This window comes from Plasmopara halstedii, assembly GCF_900000015.1.
Source record: "Plasmopara halstedii genome assembly, contig: Scaffold_470, whole genome shotgun sequence".
Classification (NCBI taxonomy): domain Eukaryota; phylum Oomycota; class Peronosporomycetes; order Peronosporales; family Peronosporaceae; genus Plasmopara; species Plasmopara halstedii.
Genome location: NW_020187390.1, coordinates 169,498 through 185,221, shown reverse-complemented (window position 1 = coordinate 185,221; position 15,724 = coordinate 169,498). Strand labels below are relative to the sequence as shown.

The window sequence follows — 15,724 nt, the reverse complement described above, 5'->3', positions numbered from 1 at the left end:
GTCTGTTGCCTTGGTATTGACACAACCAGAAGCATATACGCAATAACACAAGATTTGGCATGACGCGGCACAGAATTTGTCGAGCCAACAAACGCATGTTCTTCGTTGAGCATGTCGCTGGTAATAACAATCTCGCAGTTCCAGGCAAAGGCTGCTTGAGCGTGCCAATGATGAGCGCGAGTTATTCTGAATCAGGCTTTTCATCTACAGCGTCTGTGATTTGAGACGCCGTTCATGGTTGCAATACTTTTCTGTTACTAAAAACTTGAACCCCAGCTAGACGACTGGATGACAAGGTATTGGAGCGGTTGTACATAAGAGACAACTTGATATACTAGTATGTACCACAAGGCATAATGGTAATTAATGCTCGTACAAACAAGACAGCGATTCGAACTGATCGGGCTTGTCAGATCTTTCAATAGCTGAATGAGAGCGTGTCTAGTTCAACAAGAATGCCTTTTGCCAAATGTCTGTATTGATGGTCTGCACTTGGCATCAAGGGCCTGCTGTTAGAGCCTCCCAAAGTTTATCTTTTCCCAAGTGAGTCTTTTTCTTGCATACCACAAGCAGTTGTGAAAAATGACGATCGCAGCGATAACTTATACGAGCGTTTGTTATGATTACGGGGTGACGTATGACACAAAGGTCGGACAACCACAAGGTTGAGGACATTTGTGAACATACGTCAAAGCGTAGCTCTGTGCTTCCAAACAGCCAGCTCGAAAGGCAGGAACATGGAGTCGTGGTCCAAAAACATTTATTTGTTCAGATCAATACATAGAACTAATGCCATTCACTCTTACTCAGAGTGAATAAAGATTGTATGGAATCAATCAACCCAACGTAGTTGCCAGTCTGTACGAAAAATGAATATCTACTAAATATTATTTGTTAAATTCAGATGATATAATTATAAAATTAGGCAGATTTCTTTTACAATGTTCTGCCTTATATTTTGCCGATTCAGGCGCGAAGATCATGACAATTTTCGTGATCCTCCTTTGAAAGGATACATAAAAGCCATCGCTATTTTTAGCTATCCTTTTACAAATTGGACAAGAAAATAAAGTTAAATTAAAGCACAAAATTTGGGTAATGAGCCCACTTTACTATTGTCGGCGTCAAATTTCTACGTGGATGGATGCCTCGCCACGACCGACTTAAAAATGGTGGTGCCTTACTGCAAAGCAGTCGAGCCTGCGGATACCCTTCTTCTCGTCTCCTTGTGTGGCGCTCTACCTTTAATCATGTCGCATCTCGCCACGAGAGTATCATCAGCAACCACGCTTTCAACCAGCAGCTCGAAGTGTATCTACCTTCCAGTGCTGGAAAGGCTGTTGCTCAACTCCTGCAGTGGGAGACGGGATTCTATTACGAAATTAAGGCGTCAGTGGACATGTTCTTATCGCCATCATTTATTCGCGAGTACCTCATGGAAGGCAATACTGCCTTTATGTTGGCCAAGAACGCGGCCGTAGATGCATCGCAGTCGGCAATGTTGCTTCCGTCGGGCCAGTTGCTGCTGCTGGTGGATGTAGATACATACCAACAATTAGGATTAGTCGGGGAAAAATATGGCAAAGCGCTACCTGCCGCCTGCAGATCTGCCCACCAAAAACGAGCCCAGAAGTACGTGATCACACTAGATTTGACTTCGCCGACATTTGCGGAAGATAAGGAAAACAAAGTTCGAGATAAGGTGCGAACGTGTCTTCGAACGAAACTGCAGGATCTAAATATGCTATTGTGCGCATATAACCAGCGTGGAGCGCTCCGCACAATCTTGTTTGAACACGATCAAATACATCGTTCACGCTTGGAGCTGAACGCTGATCTGACAACGTTCAGTGATATATTTTTGCCTCACTTTGACGCATTTTACTCTAATTTATGCGCGTTGGAAGAGCTTGGTGAAAGAGATGGTGAGAAGCTGAGGACGTCATTACATGAGGCCTACGAATGGTTGGGTCTTGTGGCTTGTGGACTCACCGACCTGCTTAAGAGGGAGAAACCGGAAGATTACGTGTCGACATTTACAGGCATTCCTGATTCGTTTGAATGTGAATCAGCATGTGAAATCACGACAGTAAGGTGGCGTGGTTTGCTAGCTGCTCCGTTTTGTAATACTATAGTCAAAAAGGTACAGCTTGCTGTGAAAAGAGGCGACCTGCCGTGGGGAGCGGTGACGGTCTGGGGCTTTCCTGATGTTTTCGTGTCATGGGTGCAGTCCAAAGCTAACAGCAGCAACGTGAAGAAAAAAGACTTACAGCGACGGGAGCATGGCTTTCTGAGTAATGGTAAGAATAATTACACCCTGTTAATCTTACCAAACGAACAGTACTTCTTGCTGCAAGCTATAGGTCCACATGACGAGACAGTATAGAGATCCAAAAAATCGAATTCACTCCTTAGTGCAACATAACGTTCACATGACTATTAAGCTAGCACGCTCTCCACAAATGCAGCAACCATGGAGGAGTCTGAGTCTGCCATAATTTCGGCAAGCGCTACAGCCGCCTTGATATGTCTGCGCGCAGGCTTTAAATTGCCCTTTTTACCATGAATAATTGCTAGCCGCAAATTTGACAAGAAGCAAGCAGCATTATCGCTGAAGCTACTCGAATCAGTACTTTTGTTATTCACGTCATCGTCACCCGCAGTAATTTTCGTGGCCGTCAACGAGGCAACAAGCTTCCAAACTATCAAGGCCCCATCAAGGAGCTCCCATTGTTCGTAAAGCCCGCCAAACTCAAAAAGTATCGGAATGTATCGTTTTGAGGAAGGTGCAACAGTAGTTAAAATGGTGGTAATGACATCCACATACTTTTTTATTGCCTTCTCTCGATTTGAAATCGAGAGCAAGCGTGCTTCCAATAAATCTGTGTCCACTGAATGTGCTATATCACCATTTCTCTTTCCTATTTTCACTCGGTTTAATGCTTTATTGGAAAACGCAGTTGCTTCATTAGGCTCATTGAGTCTGATGTAGCAGTAGCTTGTCAATAGATCTAGCTGAGCTGTTTCGTACTCTTTGCCGATTGCCAAAATACGCCCGGCCTGCAACAAGCGCAGCAATTGATGAAAAACGTCAACTTGCGATTGTTGGACGTTTATACGCTTGAGAACGCTTGAAAGAGCCAGGACAAAAGCAGTCGTGTTCCAAGGCTGAGCACGAACCAGCTTTTGGGCATCTAGGCACGAAACCTTCGCTCCTGCTGGGCCAGCTTTAATAATACTTGTCAACGCGTCGAGAAAAATGCGGTCCATGGTCTCGTAAGCGTCAGACGGCATCGATCTGACAGATGACCGCAAGTAGTTTGTCAATAATTTTGATACCTGATAGCTCTTCGAATCAATTGACGACAAAACCAGTCGCATCCAAAGTTTACAGGAGTTGGCGCCATCACTTGCTTGCAGCAATACCCGCAGACGTGTCAAATGGTCTTCATCGTTGCCTACCCACCTTTCATAAAGCTCTATCACACGCAAATTTTCGTATTCACGAGCGGCCAGAGTTGAAGCTTGATCAATTGAGTACAAAAGACGTTTCTTACAAACCCTAACGAGATTACTTTCCTTCGTCAAATAGTCAATCATCAACAAGCTCGCCATCGATAGACCGACAGCGGCAACAATTTCAAGTTCACTCGACTGAATGTTCTCTAGCATTAGCGTAGCCTGAAGTAGATCTAGCGCCTCACTTCCTCTGGTCTGGCGGTACAACAGTTGCGCTTGCATAATCGTTTTCAACGGTGTTGGTTCCTTTAACAATAAACTAAGTTGTTCGGACATTTCTTGCAAAAGTGATAATTCATCTGCTTCAGTGTCTTTTGCATTACTGAATAGCTGACCCAATTTTGCGACTGACTTATTCCATTCCACTTCCTCCGACGTTAGTGGGCAAGAAGCTGCGCGTGTGTAAGATGCCAAAGCTTCAGTGTACAGTCCCAGTCGATGCTGGATTACACCAAGAGCATGCCAAGCACGTCCACAAAATGGATCTCGCTCAAGATACTTCTTAAGGTAAAACAAGACTACTTCATTGCTGTGTTCTGGAGCCTGAGTGATCGTTTCATCCAAATGATTACCAAAATCAAGCAATGCCATACTGACCCCAAGTAAAGCATCCAAGTCTAATCCAGTTTGCAACGTGCAGTCAAACGCTTCTATTGTCTTCCTTTGTTGCATGATACAGCTGTCTTGGCGACGAGCCAGCATAGCATAGCCGTTCCACATACAAGGGTTACTAGGGTTGATGCTTTGAAGCTGAAGAAATGATTTTTGTGCCAATGACACCGACAATGGAACAGCATCAGTCCAATACAGATAAAACATACCTAAGTTGGCCCATGTAGCGTCATTGCTAGGATTACTCTGAATGGATCTTGCCCAGGCGAATTGTTTCACCAACAGAGTATCTGACACCAGAGCCAACCCATTCCAAGCCAACGAACACAAAGGATCCTCTTGAAGAGCTAGCTTAAAGTTTGCCAACGCCTTCGCTTTTAAAGACGCAATCGACAAATACACATTTGACGTCGCCCCACATGAAAATGCAGACGTGGAAATGCCTTGCGTATTGCTAAGAGCCTGAGCTTCATACCAGTAACTGAGACCAATGTCGTAAAATCGTTCTGCTACCACTCCTATCACCGTGTCACAGCAATTTGTCTCGTTTCTAGTCTTTATTTCAAGCTGTAAAGCATTTTCATATGCTTTCCGCCCAGTGCTAATGAACTCAGCCCACGTACTCCCGTCATTTGCAAAGTTATCTGGAGACAAAAAGAAGGCAAAGCAATGAATGTCACCAATTAGCTTGAACGCTTCCACAGATTCTGAATTTGAAGACATCGACGGCAGCTCCTTCATCATATGTGATGCCTCCTTCAAATTAAGAGCAGCATGCCCGTATAATCCTTCCGAGCACAAGTATTTTGCTTGCTGGAAAAGCAGATCAGAGTAAATCATGACAGCTGCTGTCTTGCTCGGATCTTCGTCTGGTAATTCTTCAGCTACAATCGGTTTAATACGCTCTAAAGCATTATTATAGAGCAGCAGTGATCCTTCAATCCGAGCTAGCTCACAACGAACACACCAGCTATTTTCACCTAGCTCGATAGCCCTAAGATATGATCTCTGTGCGGACACTCGCTTGCCAAAGTGCTGATAGATATGTGCTAAAATCACCCAATAACGAGCATTTTTCGGATCACTGCGCAAAACTAAATGTATTTTGTCCACGGCAGACTCATCGTCTTGTTCTGCAAGGTGTTGAGCGAGTCGTAGAAGGGCCCAACTAGGAGAAATTTGCTGATTTTGTGTCACCCTCTTCCACAGCTGCACATTTTTATCATACATACCTTGCACATCGTACATATTACTTAGAGCCACACCTGCCTGTTCGTTTGACGGGGACACGGATAGCGCCTTCAAAAAGCACTTTTCAGCACGCATAGCATCTGTTGCGATTTCTTGATACCATCTTCCAAGCCAGAAAAAAATTTCGGCGTCCATTGGCGTGAGCTTTGCAGCCTGCAAGAGATATCCAAAACTCCCAGTCTTCGCTGTTCTATAAGTACCACCAAGATACCAGTACACGATTGCCAACCGCTTAAGCGCTTTTCCTTTCGCAGCAACATCAGTACTTGACATTTTGGGAGCATTTGGCTCTAACAGTGCTTGAGCTTGCCCATTATCGCCGAGCTGAAAGTGCAGCCACCCACGAACGCAGTGGATAACAGCGCTCATCTTCTGATCCTCTACTTCAGCTAACGAGAGCGAGTCAATAATGTCGAGGGCCTCTTGTAACCTAGCATTTTCTGCAAGAAGCTCTGCTATTGCAATCGCAGCTTTCGTCGTGAACATCACATCGCCACATTTCATTACTATGCGATACTGCTCCATTGCTTTATCGGATTCACCCGAATACTCAAGTGCAGCCGCCCTCATGAAGTGGATCTTTGCTTTTGAATATCTGTACCGCACGGGTAAGTAACGCTACCAAGCATGGTATAATACGAAAGCTAAATCTTACACTGTAGGTAGTAGGCCCTTAACTCCAATTAGTTTTTTCTTATCAGCAACCACTTGTTTTGCCAGCGATAGTCGGCGAAGGCAATCCTCAACATCATGGGCATCCACAGCAATTGATGCCAGTCCAATTTGAACGCGAACACAGAGAGCACTCTCTTGAAAAGCCGAGGAAGAAAATCCAGCAAGTGCTTCGACAAACTTTTCACGAGCCTATTCCATGTATTTAAGCGTCATAGCTTGGTATTGGAACGACAGCATTTTACAGCTTTACCTGGTTGTTCTCTCCTATCTGCAGGAATTCATTTGCTTGAAACACAAGCGCCATTGGACTTCTTGGGTAATTTGCAGACAGCTGAGTCGCAATTTGTGTGGCCTTTTCTTGCTCGAGAGCTGTCATTCACGATAATGTTAAAATATCTACAGCAAAGTTTAACAATAAAACCTACGTGTGTCCTGATCTTCCGATCGGAGAAGCATGTATTCTGCTGCAATTTTCGAATTCGGGAAGTGCTTCAACACTGACACCGCGAACGCATCTATAAATTTTAAAAGGCCTGCCTTATCTTCTACGCTTTTCAACTCATTCAGATGACAACGCATAAAGAAGGCTATGCCAGCATCGATTCGCATTCGTAAAGCCTCAATTTCTTGGGTCTGGGCCGTCCAGTCTGTATGAGAAGCAGTTGCGATAAATTGACGCGAGATTTCAGTCATTGAGTAACTATCATAGCAGCTTGTCAAGCTGAAGTCTGGGTACTAAACCAAAATAATTTTGAGATTAGCAAACTATCCAAAGGAACACGATACAAGTCTTATCGCACCTGCAGTAAATCAACTAAATTCAACCAGATTTCTAATGCCGTCGGGAGTTCTTCGTTTGATGTTTTGCTCAGACACAGCTGGCATTGATCTCCTGATTGCTCACCAACTAGCGAATACCATGCTTTAAAAGCCTACGTCCCAATCAAAGAAAAAAAGTTTAGCAGTCTGATAATCAATGGATCACCTCTCAAATAATGAGTAGTAATTTAACAGGACCATTGGATATCTCTTCAGCTTTAACGCTGTTGTCGCTGATTCAGCAATCCATTTCTGGCATTTCTTCCAATTTTTGATCCTGAGGTCGATTCAATAAATATCTCATCACTATCAAACAGTTCCATCTCTACTTCGATCTTCATTGTTTCAATTACCTGAAATTAATGTCAGCAAGCATTTTAAGCGAATCGAGTTTGCTTTCCAAATCCATTTTGGCTTCAAAAAGATCTACAAGATACTGCATGCAATATTTTAGTAATCAAAAATCGGTATTAATCCCATCTCCTACCTTTCGTGGTGCTGACATATCTGGCTTGAGATCTGCTGCGCGGCAAAGCGCTTCCTCACAGTCATCCCACTAGATTATATTTTCGCCCAAAATATCACCGATAATATTAATCCTTATACTCCTTATACTCAAGCAAAAAACAGACCTTTTGCAGCTGCAAACTAGCAAGCCCCAAGCACATGAAGGCTTGATAGTTATTAGGATCAAACTGAGTTACACGTCGGCTTGCGTCCGCCGCCTCTTGAAAGCGTTCGGCTTTAAGCGCTGATGCCGCTTCCAGTAGCATCTTTTTGAGCACAGCAGCCGACATTGCGTTGGCTAAGGGAATGATAACCTTTCAATCCATATATTGGATAAAAACTCGATATTGATATACAACTGATCATATTTTCTTGATGACGATGTGGAAGGCTGGAGCGATGGTCGCGCATCGCTCGCTCTTGCCTCGCACACATATAAAGGCAAAGGACACACAGCTGCTATACCGACGTCTGAAGCCAATGCGGGATTCTCCCTTATGGCTTTCGCGACCTATCTCGTCGTCGACATCCTCTTCTGTTTCAAGTATGTAGCGAAGTTTTGTGAGGCTTAAAGTCGACGAAAGCTAACAAATTTGGGTTTCAGGTATTAAACATGCCAAGTTAGCAGCGGCAGCACTAGCTACAACGTTCGTTGGGTATTTATTCGTGACGACAGGTCGTCAGAGCAATCAGGAGAAACAGCAGCGTGAATTAGAGATCAAACGTGAACGCCAGCTGAGTGCTCGCCTTGCGGCCGAGCTCGTGGCTGCCGAAGCGAATCAGCATAAATTAGACTGGAAGGCTACGCTTGAGCGTGTGGTTCCGGCGATTGTGAGCTTAAAGCTCAACTCGCCTAAGGTGGGTGGGTTAATAAAAGATCTACTGGGTGTTAATATCGACACTGACGTTTGGAAGTCTTTTATGGTTCTTGGTCGCTATAGTTTTTTGACACAGAGTCGCCAGGTAATGGGTCCGCCACAGGCTTCGTGGTGGATGCAGAGAAAGGAATCATCTTGACAAATCGCCACGTTGTTGGACCAGGTCCCATTGTATGATACACTATTTCGGTTGCTGTCTAATGTGCAGACACTGACAGAGTGATTGCTGCGATGGATTTTTATCATTGTAGGATGCCGAGGCCGTCTTCCAAAATAATGAGGAAGTTCGCGTGGTTCCGATATATCGCGATCCGGTTCATGATTTTGGATTTTTTAAATTTAATCCGGCGGTACATTGTGTCTACTTCTAGCACATTTCATGGCGTCTGATAATCATTTTGCGATGAATAGGACGTCAAGCATATGACGGTGCCCTCGCTGCATTTGAAGCCGGCTAAAGCTACCGTTGGGACAGATATTCGAGTTGTCGGTAATGATGCTGCTGAAAAGCTAGCCATTGCAAGTGGGACCTTGGCCCGATTGGATCGTGATGCTCCTAATTATGGATACAATAGCTACAACGACTTCAATACGTTCTACTTCCAGGCTTCGTCAGGAACCACCGGCGGTTCTTCTGGCTCACCAGTACTCAACCATGATGGCGACGCAATCGCTCTTAATGCTGGTGGAAAAATTGGCACCTCCGCATCATTTTATCTACCACTTGATCGAGTCAAGCGCGCTTTTGACTTGATTCGAGAAGGAAAGGAGGTACCTCGTGGGACCATCCAAACAGTTTTTAACTACAAACCTTTCGACGAAGTGCGCCGACTAGGTGTCGATCCCGCTACAGAAGGGCTCGTTCGCACCTCATTTCCTCTAGAAACGGGTATGTTGACAGTTGCCGAAACGATTCCAGGAGGGCCCTCGAGCAACAAACTGCAGCCGGGAGATGTACTGGTGCGCGTGAATGGTGAACTAATCACGCGATTTGTGCCATTGGAAGCCGTTCTAGATGATAACGTTGGCACAGAGGTAAGCATCAGTTTTTCCTGAATATATAATTGAGCTGGAATTACTAATTGACCAGCCACTCTATTTTTGCCATAGATTCAGCTGGAAATCGAGCGTTCTGGAGAACCTATTGTACACAAGGTTCAGGTACAAGATTTGCATTCGGTTACTCCTTCGCGCTTTATCGAGATCGGCGGAGCTGTCATCAATCCGCTCTCGTATCAGCAAGCAAGGAACCATGCAATGAGCCCAGGAGCCCCGTACGTCGCCGACCCGGGCTACTTTCTTCAACGCTCGCGAATTGGACGCGGAGCTATTATTCACTCTGTTAATGGAACCAAAACGCCTGATCTTGATACTTTAAAAAATTATATGAAGCAGTGCAGGGACCGTGATCGCATTGTAGTTAAATTTTCAAAGCTCACGGATAAGTCAGAAAAGGTCGAGGTTGTGCATGTGGACCGCAGGTGGTTCCCGTTCTGTGAGTACGTGCGCGACGACAAACTTGGAACATGGCATTGCCAAAATTTTGCTCTGCCTAGTAGCTCGTTTGATGCCGAAAAGAATGAGACTGAAAGTCAAGATGAGCCGATTGGTTCAACGACTACTTTGCCAGGCAAGAATCCAGTAGAAAACAAGCTTGCACGATCCCTCGTTACGGTGGATTTTGACAGACCGTTTAGTGTTAATAGTTTGTCAACGTCTAATTACCGAGGCACAGGACTTGTGATTGATGCTAAGAAGGGTCTTGTTGTCGTTGATCGTAATACAGTGACCGATTCGATGGGAGATGCCATGGTCACTTTTGCTAGTACCATCATGATTCCAGCCCACGTAGTATTTGTGCATCCGGTGCATAATTTTGCTATTGTGCAGTATGACCCAAAACTTATTGGATCGACACCTATTGAAAGCTGTCAAGTGGCATCGAAGCCGCTAGTGCCATCAGATCCCGTTTGGCTTGTTGGGCTCATGAGCAGCGTAGGCCGCAGTGGCCATTCTGACTTAGTATCCCGCGAAACCATCGTCTCTGGTGTAAAGTGGATCGGATTGCCCATGCCTAATCCACCACGATACCAGGAGCATAACCTAGAAATGGTGTCTCTTCAGGACGTTGTTGGCACTGAAGGCGGTGTTATTTGCAGCGAAAAAGGAGAAGTGAGCGCGTTCTGGGCCTCTTTTTCATTTCAGCAGCAGCGGCGAAACTCTAAGGTGGAGAGTCAATTCAACCGTGGCATTCCAATAGATTTGGTAATGGAAAGTGCTGCTCCGCTAATGCGTGGAGTGACTCCGAAAATTTATGACCTGGGCGTTGATTTCGAGCACCTAAGTTTGGCAAAGGCCCGAGAGCTTGGTCTTGGCCAGGCTTTAGCCGAAATTTTAGAAAAAGACGCGCCGGATCGCCGAACCATTTTGACCGTTGCCCGCCGCTGGGGTGGCACAGAGGCTCACGATCTTCTAAGAAATGGTGATATTCTGGTTGCTGTGGATGGCAAGATTGTGACGAGCTTCCGGGAAGTAGAGCGCTGTACGCAGAAGCCAGAGGTACAACTCACTATCGTACGTGATGGACGTGAAATGCAATTGGACGTGAAAACATTGTTTATGGAGCGTACGGAAATCAATCGTATTGTATTCTGGCAGGGTTTGCTGTTACAGGCACCGCCATTATCTGTGTCCGCGCAGCGTAGTATTTCGTTAGATGATGGAATATACGTCTCGTGTCGGTACTCTGGCTCCCCGGCTGCTCGTTACGGACCACCTCCCACAAGTCGAATTAAAGAAATTGATGGCATTAAAATCACAAGTATCGACGATTTCCTGCGCATCGTTACTGCTAAGTCGGCCAGCGACTCAGTACGCATTAAATACACGGATTTGAGCGGCAAGGACCATCTGAGCACTCTTAAACTTGAACCGAAGTATTGGCCAACGAGTGAACTGGTCCATGAGGGTGGAGAGTGGCACAGACTTCAGCATTAGGCTACTCTGTTGATCAAGACATGTATCATGAAAATGAGAGTCTTCGCCGTTTTTATGGATTTGATGGAAATAGAACTTTGATGAACACTTATTTTCTAATTGTCGTCCATAAAATATTTGGAATGTACAATTACATTCAGCAAATATAATTTTGTACAAATGTACAAAAGTTATAATACACTTAGGTGCAATTATTGGTAATGGCGATAGACCTTCTTATGAATATGATTTCCATTACTGATTTTATGGATGATCTCTAAACAGGTGCGGCTTGCATCAAGACCATTCCATCCGCGTTCATCGTAACGCTTTGTATGCCTGTAGTATCGCAATTTATGCGGTGTACATCTACTGTGCAACGAGGTTGGTTCGGGTGCGCAAGGTAAAAGCTCTTCGAGCGCACTACATGTGATAGATCAAGAGAGAGGAGACTTGAATCTCCGGCCTTCATGATACCCGAAGAAGTTACATCTGTGAGAGTTGGAGGAACAAATAATGTTGTTGGCTGTCAGGACCAACGTCCCACAATTTGTGGAGTTTTGGAGAATATTGATAATTCAACAGTGCGGTGCAATCACGTGTTTCGCGTGATGTTGAACGTATACATTATTTGTGCGTCTTGCTACGGGTATATTCGTTAAGGTTGTAAAGCATGTTGGACCTTGAGTGGGCTTTTGATACTTTGACAGCGAAAAACAATTAGTCTCACCCTAGATCTTGTTCAAAACATGATCCTTTCCAAGGTACGGTGCGTCTCGAACCCCATGAGCGATGGGAGGCTAGCTTTTGTTGCTAGAGTTTCACCGAGCCTTGAAGACACCTCTATCATGAAGCAGAAGCGCGTTTGACGAGGGCACGAAGCTTCGAAAGCAAAACTTCCTACTCTTGTGCAGGAAATAGATTGATTAAAATTAGTTGTAAGGATATTGCTGGGCAGTCTTGAACAAAGCTCGGAATACTGAAGCGGCAGTGTGCCAAGATTACAGAGGAAAAAAGGCCTCATCGTAAAGTGTAGTCTTCAACGTGCCTCTGAAATAGGAATGAACAACGATGTTTGGAGTTATCATAGTGTACTCAAGGTGGGAACTAGAGTCTTTTGCGCCTAATTGTAACCTGCAAGTTGAGAATTCAGGCTTTGGATCATTTAGATTGACTCATTCTTCGGAAGAAGAGAAGTATTTTAGAAGTAAGCAATACCGTGCGACGCGCCTATCGTACAGAGCAGCAAAACACATTCTTTTGGTACTAGCCTCTTGTAAATGTGCCATTTCGTGTTGTCTTTAGGGTTGTTAGTGTCACATCGCTACGCGCTTTTAGAGCTGAAAAAACTTATTCTCGAAGATGAGTGCGTAAAGTGCAAAACGGAGCGGGTACTTAGATGGAGCTACGATCCATGTATGGATCTGTCATTAGAGATCCTTGCATGCGAGGCTTAGAACATTGATGCTCAGGGAATCTATGGAGCTATTGTATCCGTTGTTTAAAAGATATCACGACGTGGTGACAACAAATTTACCACTTGTGTTGTCATCGGGTGGGGGATGCGTCAAGATTTGACTCGGTGTCAGCTTCGTCGTCCAAAAACCAAACCACAAGTGACGAACTGTGCATGCAAAAAAAAGTTAGATGCAGCTCGAATTTCAGCGCACACTCCGATTTCTAGAAAGGGCGTACTACAATGAGCACGGTCGACTGCACTTTGTTCGAAATTCTTGACCACATTGGTGGGGGTTTTGGCTGCTGATTAGAAGCTACCACATGTCTCACACTGTAATTAGTACTCCGTGCGAAATTATCAGGGAGTGGCTGGATATGCACAGGGTCTCTCTGAGATATTAACGGCGCTAATTGTCCAATGACGCAACTGTTCAGATCCTATGCACAAACAAACTTACTTCGATGAAATATTTTTTTGACGAATTTGTGGGAAGTATGGGATGTCGGGAAAAACGCATCTAAAGATCGAGAATCGGGAAAAACGCATTTCAAGATCGAGAATTGTGTAGGAGTGTATGCACTGAGATAAGCTGTTCACTGTTGTTGAAAAATTGTTTTCGGCGTTGAGGAGCTAATCTGCGACCAAATAACGCAAGCCTGTTCGGCGCCACTGTCACAAATAAAGAACCGAAAAAAAATGACTCGACCGAGCCAACTACCCGTACACGTATTGAATAAATTATGCTGACATGAAACGGCCCTTCACTAATTTTACTCCAATGAAAATCTAATGATTCCTGAGCGCGGCAAAAGAAGTCTCATGAGTGCCACGATTAAGGTTGTCACAAATCCAGATCATCCACTTCGTGTCTTCTGTGACATGTCGGTCGTTGCTATTGGTAACGTTTCACTCCGACCAGGTGCCAACGGACTCAAACGTGTGATCGCATGTGAGTCTTGCCGGATCAAGGAGGCTAAGAAGAACATTTCATATTCATCTTGCCATAAATATACTCTTGTAGGGTTAAGGACGGATATGCTTGGTTTTAAATCGTGTGCGATCTATGAAGTCCTTGTGTCATTGATCACAGCGACGTCGTGATTCCATCTCTATCAGTGAAAAATATCAAGATATTTTTTGCCGTCATATCCCTTTAATTTGAATAAAGCGCCGTATCCACTTTCGCGTCGCCCTGACTATGATTTTTCGTGGAAAAGGTGACATTGCCAGTTGAAGCAAATGTACGTTCGACGGATCAGACGCAACATATGTCGCGGTGCTGAAAGTGCAGTTACTTAGAGATTTGAGAACTCAAGTGTCGCTTTACCAAATTGTTTGGTTGTACACTTCTATCACTCTTCCTTAACCCAAGAATTGCTTATCACAAGACTATATGCAGAGATTAGTGGTGCTCACAATGATGATGTTAAGTAAAGAGTGCTGTTCGAGGCACAAAGCACTCATTTGAGTGGCCACCTTGGAAGAGAAGGGTTATACAGTTCGATGAGAGCTACGTATTGGTGGCACAACATGTAAAATCAAATATGAAATGTGTCAAGGGGGTAAAATCCGGCCGAATGCGATACAGCTCTGGTCAGCATGCCAGTGGTGACAGTCTATTAGCGTGGGCGTTATTTCCTGTTATTGATAAGACTCGTCCGGTACAATTCGTGTTATAGTCTCATTGGTCTGTCTTTGAAGATGGTCCATTTCGCTGCTGTAAGCCACTTGTGATGATAAAGCTCAACTGTTATTTTACAAAGTGGATTGCCAACAGGGCTTGTCGGTAGTCATTGAATCTTATAAACCTCCGCGCTCTACGACGAAACTTTGGCAAACGTTGCTCAAGGTGCTAGGCGGCACGTTGGACATGTCAACCGCTGAGCAATTCAAAATAGAAGTTCAGACCAAACGCGTGAATGACGGGAGGAGGATGGTTAACAAAGAGCTTTTGTGAATAGACCGCTATACTCGACCGAAGTGCTCCCTTCCATCGATTTCGCTTAATAACGCAGTGCATGTATCAACATTCTTTTAGTGACCAGCCTCGTTACTCAATTGTCGTCGCCAACATGATGACTCACTCATTCCATTCTATGTACACTTCGAAGCAAAACAGTAATTTAAAGGTGAGCGCCCTATGCAGAGTTTGAAACTTTAGCTGGGAGTAAGATATTTCAAACCAACTCGCCGGTGCCAAATGCAGACGACGCCATGTTGTAAGAAATATGTTATGTCAGACGCGGTAATTTACCATCAAATGTTGTATTTTCAGTCACGAGAAAGCTACATGTGACTGCTCACGGTCGTAGAAAAATGTATATCAATCTACACTCTTGGTGTACGATCAAGTTCTGTGCTTTATGTTGGTTTATTAAAGTCACATCACGACTCCAGTTTCAATAGCCAGTTGGATTTGAAACAATATGTTGGAAACGAAGCAGCGTCAACATCGCTCTCTGTGGCTAATCACACCTTTACTATAAATAAGCGACGTGGTGTTGAACCACTCAGTGTAATCCGAGCAGCAAAGCGCAAAGCTCGGGAAGTGCATTATTTCTGGCCGCGCGCCGCTGTAAGCGTGGGGAGCCAACCTGTAACACACGTTAGACGAACCCACGAGAGCCAACCTAGGGAGGTTACCCTTCGCTAGCGCTGTCGATGAGCTATAGAAGCCCACTTTCACAAGAAAGAGCGAGTGAGCTGGCGAATACAGCAAGTGCTGGAGTTAGTATTATATGAATTTACGGAATATTATCACCTTGAAAATAATCTGAATAGAAGTCTTACTTCCGCTGACTGCCCTGTCGCCGTTGCAACTCACACCTCCGCCCTTTATGTCCATTAAAAAAGGGGCAGGATTGCCCTGCTCGTGCGTTTCTGACATTAAAGTGTGCCTGAACCTGATCTTTTTTCGAAGCGTGGACGGCAGCTGTAACAACTATCCCGCGGAGATTAACGGTGCTACCAGTTGCAAGAACTTGAGATGATGAATTTCAATTAAAATATCCACGTCGAGCATTCAAGT

General features: G+C 44.6%; 4 protein-coding genes across 4 annotated transcripts; 3 read left to right on the top strand and 1 right to left on the bottom strand.

Moving 5' to 3' along the window:
* Positions 1-1,144: 1,144 nt before the first annotated feature.
* On the top strand, positions 1,145-2,386 carry PHALS_10245 (RPP40; the record flags this gene model as incomplete). Its single annotated transcript, XM_024725634.1, has 1 exon — positions 1,145-2,386. One exon carries the CDS (start codon positions 1,145-1,147, stop codon positions 2,384-2,386), a length of 1,242 nt encoding a protein of 413 aa, XP_024576391.1.
* A 53-nt stretch (positions 2,387-2,439) lies between these two features.
* PHALS_10244 (TPR repeat-containing protein) lies at positions 2,440-7,673 on the bottom strand (the record flags this gene model as incomplete). The annotated part of the gene is made up of 9 exons (XM_024725633.1): positions 2,440-5,977; positions 6,038-6,246; positions 6,308-6,426; positions 6,483-6,792; positions 6,858-6,989; positions 7,075-7,153; positions 7,230-7,312; positions 7,364-7,432; positions 7,509-7,673. 9 exons carry the CDS (start codon positions 7,671-7,673, stop codon positions 2,440-2,442), a joined length of 4,704 nt encoding a protein of 1,567 aa, XP_024576390.1.
* A 91-nt stretch (positions 7,674-7,764) lies between these two features.
* PHALS_10243 (pro-apoptotic serine protease nma111-like protein) lies at positions 7,765-11,258 on the top strand (the record flags this gene model as incomplete). The annotated part of the gene is made up of 6 exons (XM_024725632.1): positions 7,765-7,927; positions 7,988-8,241; positions 8,325-8,432; positions 8,513-8,611; positions 8,673-9,296; positions 9,372-11,258. 6 exons carry the CDS (start codon positions 7,765-7,767, stop codon positions 11,256-11,258), a joined length of 3,135 nt encoding a protein of 1,044 aa, XP_024576389.1.
* Positions 11,259-12,308: 1,050 nt separating this feature from the next.
* On the top strand, positions 12,309-12,603 carry PHALS_10242 (uncharacterized protein; the record flags this gene model as incomplete). Its single annotated transcript, XM_024725631.1, has 2 exons — positions 12,309-12,472; positions 12,543-12,603. 2 exons carry the CDS (start codon positions 12,309-12,311, stop codon positions 12,601-12,603), a joined length of 225 nt encoding a protein of 74 aa, XP_024576388.1.
* Positions 12,604-15,724: the final 3,121 nt, after the last annotated feature.